This window comes from Ruditapes philippinarum, unplaced genomic scaffold, assembly GCF_026571515.1.
Source record: "Ruditapes philippinarum isolate M1 unplaced genomic scaffold, ASM2657151v2 ctg8066_1_1_1_1, whole genome shotgun sequence".
NCBI lineage: Eukaryota > Metazoa > Mollusca > Bivalvia > Venerida > Veneridae > Ruditapes > Ruditapes philippinarum.
This window is the reverse complement of record NW_026866185.1, coordinates 27,603-34,325: the sequence shown is the minus strand read 5'-3', so window position 1 is coordinate 34,325 and position 6,723 is coordinate 27,603. Positions and strand designations below refer to the sequence as shown.

Here is a 6,723-nt window from a genome sequence, read left to right as displayed (position 1 = left end):
CTTAGTTCAAATAGGAGCATTGCCAAAATTGTGTCCGACTGGGACCACTTATCTAATATTCTATTAATGAGAAATACTGACTTCAAAATTCAAAACTGTTTCCAGAAAACTATGCGAACATCACTCGTGTTTAGCTTTTGAACGTTTAGATGATTTTCGAGAAGGATTTCAACATAATTTTCTCCGACTTGTAGGAAAAGACTAAGTACGAGCATTCTGAAAAAAACTTTATCCCGTATTCAGGCCAAAATTAGGCATTAAAATTAATTTAACAATTATCGCAAGTACAATAGTCAATTAACCTGTGGTATTCTTAATTTAATTCTGATACTTTAACAATTTCTAATAATATATGCTTCCTCGAAGTCGACAGGTTGTTGTCAAATATTTTAAATTTGGAGCATTCAGCAACTTCACAAGTCGGTTTAAAGGGAAAGAACTGTTGTTTTACTTACTTTCTTTTTCGGGTTGAATAGACACTTTTTTTATTTTTAGTAAACTTCTATGAAAACCTTGTATTGTAATGACACTTGAACAAATAAGTAGAACCCTACGAACCCTGCAGTTTGAAATTCCTACACGATGTCAGAAATGAAAACCATAATTTTACCAAGAGAAAATTAATGTGTAAAAATTCTATATTGAGTTTAACTTTTTCTAAGATTCAAGGCAGATAGACATTAGGTTTTTATAATTTTCTATGTTTGTCTATTGGCATGTATAATTCAAAGCCTCTCCATGTGTCATTCTCATTATTTTTGTTTCTTGTTATTATACTTATACACTGACATAGTTGAAAACAAGGCTTTTAGTTCCAACGCAAACAAACGAAGAAATACATTATACATGATTTTTTTAATTCAAAGTATATATTATAAGAAATATATATTATTTTTACATTTTTTGATAGTAAAAAGTAATTTATTAATCAAACGAAACAGTAAAAGATGATTCATAAATGTACAGTTAACAACACTTAGCCCATATCTTTCATTTCAAATACATTTCATGTATGTTTTGACGATATGTTCATAATGGTATAAATTTTTGTAGAATCAAATTGCACAAAACATCAATACAAACTTTAGACCAACTCGTACAAGCACTCGACTTTAAAGAATAAGATGTAATATATGGAGTCTCAGCCAGCAAATATTGATAAGAATTAAATATCATATAGATATGTTGATTGTGCGGTATTGTTATGGAATAGTTAGCTATTATCTTTAAATTCCATTTATCTTTTTTCTTAATAGTTAAGAATGACAGTGTTAAGTTTGTAGAGTTATGATTAAAATATCACAGTAAGAAATATTACATGGACTTTTACACAAACATCATCAGTTGTACAATAAAAATCAAATACAATATCTAGAACAAGAGTCTGTCAGAGTCTAATGTAGACAAAGGTACAAATATAGAAAATCATGATTCATTTATAAATTAATGTTTTTGTTGGACGACTTATGACGACAGGTACCTTCGACTTTAGGACTTTGCAATTCTGTAAATTCAGTTAAGTTTGAATTAATCAAGTCAGACTTACGGTTGTTAAGATGAGATTTCTTATAATTTGTTATTGCTGTTGCCCCTCCACCGCGACGAGGACGCGCTCCATATAGGGGAGGTATAAACAAGGTTTAAGCCAAAGAAAAGATATGTCACAATTTGGTTTAAACCAAAGAAGTGAAACATCTAAATAAGGTTTAAGCCAAAGTAGTTGTTCCTCGTGTATCTTATGTATGAAATATCTGAAATCTTCACAGAAATCTCATCCCCAGCTTTAAGACTGACAAGAGAAGATACAAAGCTACTGTATGAATTGTAATACCTATTTCGTGATACAACGTGGGGCTGTATATTCGTAACAATTTCGGTTTCAGCTTCGTCTAAGATATTGAATTTGTACAATGCATGTTTAATAGGTTTGGTCGCGTTTTTAATGTTCGGTTTTCCAGGAATGTCATTAAATTCTTCGAACAGATCAACATATGAATAAATGAAATAAGTCCCGGATACGGGAACAACCAAACGGCCATTTCTGTACCGTACCCCGTACCGTAAGAAACCGCTAGTGTCGAAAAGTTCTCTTCCGTGTCGCCATACTCGGATCGGCGTCATCTCTTCGACTTTCTTATCTGAAATTGTTCGTAAGTTCTGCTATGTATTTTGGTTATATTTGCGTTCATCAAACAAGATATGAATTTGTTTTTCTTATATGAAACGAATCCATTAAAAGCTATAATAATTTCAAATCGTTGTGTAGGGGGAAAAGTCAAGATATGCATATGTTTATCTTTGTGTTAAACAAACAAAATATACACTGTTTTAAATAACGTTGCGTCCCTTGATTCAATATGCGTTTTACAAAATCCACAAAGAGGTTTTTATACGACGTATAAAAAACGAATAAGTTATGCAATTTATAAGGGATATCTCATAAATCAAGGTAATACCTTTTTTTGCTGAAGTAAATGCATAGGGATACTAGCTATGAAGGATATTTATGGTAAGGTTTTTGAAAAACCTATTCAATGCCACAATTTCTTATTAGCCAAATTGATCAATATTGAAAATTTAATTCAATAGTATATTGATCGTATTTCAAGCGTTTTATCACAAGGTACTTCCGATAAAAGGGTCCGAATAACAATACTCCCTCATATGAAGAAAATCGATCATACTGATGTCATTATATTCTATTAGATACATACTTTTTGTATTTACAGGCTGTTCTTTTCCGGTAACCTTAGCAGACGGTTTCATTTCCCAAAAGTACCTATCATAAATTGCCATTAGATGACCTTGGTTTTCTTTCAAGAATCTTTGTTGCTGCTCTTCTTCCTTTTTTCTAACTTGGTCATAACTGACTGTAATTATCTGTAATATGCAAGTATGTTGAATACACATTTTAGATAGCAATTCAAATCTTCAAATCAAGCAAAAGAATTTTAAGAATTCCTGCTACAAAGCTTATTACTCATATTCTTTCTTTAAAGCGATGCATTTCCCTTTCTTTTGAACACTGAAGAATCATCAATATTTAACGCTTCCTAGTACGTATGGAAATGAGAAGTCATCTTTTGCATAATCCATGGAATTTCAATACAGACAATAAAGTTTGAAAATACAAAGCATGAAGATTTAAAATGCATTTAAAAGGTGTAGGGAAATGTGTTTTGTCATTTTGTATATTGTTCAACGCTTTTATTTGATTTGAAAATTAATGTGCCATTATATTATTGTAAATGTAAATAACTTAAAACATAATGTATAGATATAAATCATGTTTGTGTATGTTACTAACAACATTTTAAATGTTAATGAATCATTTCTTGTCGCAAATGTCTTTCTTGTATTGTATTGAAAAATGTGTTTGCATTTCTCGAATTGCTAACAATACTACTCGGTAGCTATATATAGATACAAATCATTATTGTATATGTTACATGTCAATAATGATTTGTTAAACTCATTTAAAAATCTGAAAAAGTGTGATCCCACGGAAGCATTAAAATCGGTTTAAGTTAAGGATTAAACCCATTCAACTAGTTTAACACATTTTAACAGTTTATAAACTTTCAACTATAAAGTCAGATTCAAATTATGATAGCGTACAAAACAAACAGGTAGTATTTGTACACCTTTATTGTTGTGCAATAAAGTATTGTAAGGTAATGTTCTAAATTTAGAACAAATGTTAAGGTTTTGTAATTCAAGACGACATTTTTTACTTATACGACTATACCCCAGCAGAGCTATTAAACGTGTTTTCTTTTGAATTTTAATCTGCAATGCATATACAGATGCAATTGCAAATATAGATAACTTAAAACAATATCTAATGTACATTTTTCTGGCTTAAAAATGTAAAATTAATGCATACTAATTGATGCATTTTACGACTATATGGTAAAACCGTAAACGCGAATGTGGCACATGTTGGCTTCCGTAGATTCGATACAGGATGTCAACATGGCCAAATTCACTGACGAATTACAAACACCTGTACCGTGTTTTTGCTTTTTATGCAAATTCTCTCATATTCTTTTGAAAGATAAATATTCAAGGTAGAGAAGAGAGACAACATTCAAGTATGAGACATCTGTATAGTTTCTATGTCAAATTACATTTGTAATGCTTTTATCGATAATGTGTCGTCTTGGTTTGCTTGATGAGAGTTAATGTAAATAACGTGCATACACTACAATACTTTCATTTTTTTATTCAACACTTAATAAAATGGAAATATAAAATGACATTGCGTGCACGCTTCAAACTCTGCAATTAATGCGCAGAACCTTATTTTGTGCAGCTTCAAAAGATAAAAAAAATCAATTGCAGCAGTTTTTTATTTGATATCAACCGTTTTAAACTTTAACTAAACGTACCTAAACATCTCTCGACTTACCCTGTTTAAGTAACCATGCAGTCTCTGTGGTGTATCATTGCAAACTAAACGTCCCTTTTCAGCAGGTAAACAAATTTTATTATTTGACACAGTTGGAGGTAAGTCCGGCATAGACCACACAAGTGCCAAAACAATAATTAAGACTAGCAAAACAAGGCACAACATGCAAAGGGTAATTATCTTAAAACTTGGCCCCATGTCTAACTATTCTTTAAAGAAAAAAAAGATATGGAATGCCGCAGTTTAAAGTATATCCCTTTACTTTTTATGCAGCCCGCACAGACAACATTATCCTAAATGAAATATTTTGCCCGGGACTTTTAATTTATAAGCTCGATAGTAGCCCGGACGTTTATTTTTAGCTGCATACCTCATAAAGATAAATGTATAACCTTCGCCTTATAAATACGATACTCTTATCTATTGGCTTATTGGCTAATTAATTTTCGGGAGGATTTTCGTTAGTTTCCGTAAATTATTACGTACTACCCATTGTTTCTTCATTTAAAATTGATTTAGAAAAAAAGTCAAACATGTACTTAAAATGTTTGATTAATGAATTTAGATTAACAAGTAAGGAAAGCAGTCCTATACATGAAGTTATGTGTCGTTAAGGTAGCAAAATCTAAATACAGTGACATTTTGACTTATATACAAAATCCGTATTTGCTATATAATTACAACAATGGCCGTCCTAATAAACAAAAGATATTTAATCTATCCATGTCAAATAAGTATTTTTGTAAAATTTGAAAAAAAAATATTCTTTGAGAAATAAAATGATAGCATGTCTAAGCATAATTATGGCCCGAGTTCAAACCATTGACTAACTATTTTTCTTAAAATTTAGCTACTTTTTAGTCCTACGCAGCTGGTAAATAAGTCATTTGTTTATTTCAATATGTTTTTTATATTTCATAACATTTTTGTACACTTGTACATTAACATAATTATGATTTTTTTCATGATATTTTTATAAAAAAAGTGTTTTGTCATGCACAAAAATAAAGTAGACAAAACACAACAAAAAACATCTATATAATTCAAATTTCAATGTAAAAAAATAAAATATTTGCATAGTGACAAACAGTTTATAAATAGCGCAAAAAAAAGGTTTTCAAAAAAAGCTTAACTGAATAGCAAGTAGCGTTATGAATAAGATTACTTGAGATAAACGAAAATGTATGGAAATTGTGATTAGGTTTCGTTAATAGTATAGATATGTTTTGTAATCATGAGAGGGGATGCAATCGAAAATGCAATATTTGTACGCGCATTTAGTTAAAGACTGAGCAATTAATAGGCTTGAGCTTTTGAAAACCAATGTTGAAGTAATTTCTTCTAAAAATCAAAATATATAATTATTTATAAATGCCTTAGACGAAAAGTTCTTTTATTTCTAAGCATGTCAATTCATGGTTTATATAAACTATTCATAAGGTTATTGGATATTACAAATGCCAATATTGCTAAACAATAGCGAGCTTATCTTTGAAATGAAGAAAACTTTGTTATTTACGAAAGATTTAAAGTAAGTATCAAGTTATTCTTTGTGAATACGTATCTTGACAGAATGGGTAAAGTTAAATGGCACAATGATTAATATAATAGAATCTGATATATAATGACCTCAAACATAAGCAAGTATGTCTCAATTAATATAAAAGGTTACGCTCTACAGGTATTCCAATGATCGCCTACAGGTATTACAATCGCTGTTTATTGACATACTTTGGAAAAGACCCAAAATCGTTAATTTAAAACAGAAACAAATCACCTATACAATTATAATGCTATTGTGAATACATACATGTTAAAGACGAACGCGATAATGGTTTCATTATTCGGTTATACCGTTATGATTTTGGCAACTTTGTGTACATCTATTTTCTTCCATAGCTTATTTTTCAGTACTTTTAGCATCTCAGTTACTGAGTGCATTGATTTGAAGTTTAACACTGTTAAATGCAACAAACTGTTTAAGAAATAGTGTTTTCAAATACTTATCAAACTTGTGTGTACGATATTGAAGGAACTAAATTTCAGTTAGTTAAAAAATATCTTAAACTAAAAATACAATAAAATTAAAAAAGCTTTTCTTAGATTCGAACCAGGGTAATTTAACTCACGAAGTTAACACTCTACCTTTGAGTTATTATAATGATAAATGGGGTGGCGATAGATCTTATGCTTTACACGAGGATTGTCGACACTCTTATATGTCAATATTGATTTATACGGATTATGAAAGAAATACAAAATTCGAGCTATACGTTATTTAAATATTCAGTGACCCTGAAATCACTTTATAA

The 6,723-nt window shown here is 30.0% G+C and overlaps 1 protein-coding gene across 1 annotated transcript; it reads right to left on the bottom strand.

The window, feature by feature from the left end:
- Positions 1-1,693: 1,693 nt before the first annotated feature.
- On the bottom strand, positions 1,694-4,722 carry LOC132731618 (tumor necrosis factor ligand superfamily member 15-like). The gene is made up of 3 exons (XM_060717829.1): positions 4,412-4,722; positions 2,715-2,880; positions 1,694-2,138 (listed from the first exon to the last, which is right to left on the bottom strand). Exons 1-3 carry the CDS (start codon positions 4,607-4,609, stop codon positions 1,696-1,698), a joined length of 807 nt encoding a protein of 268 aa, XP_060573812.1. The 5' UTR covers positions 4,610-4,722; the 3' UTR covers positions 1,694-1,695.
- Positions 4,723-6,723: the final 2,001 nt, after the last annotated feature.

Coding starts and splice junctions, on each gene's coding strand:
- LOC132731618 (XM_060717829.1), bottom strand. CDS start 4,609: ATGGGGCCAAGTTTTAAGATAATTACCCTTTGCATGTTGTGCCTTGTT. Junction 2,881..4,411: donor TGCATGGTTACTTAAACAGG/GTAAGTCGAGAG, acceptor TGCATATTACAG/ATAATTACAGTCAGTTATGA. Junction 2,139..2,714: donor ACAGCCTGTAAATACAAAAA/GTATGTATCTAA, acceptor GAACAATTTCAG/ATAAGAAAGTCGAAGAGATG.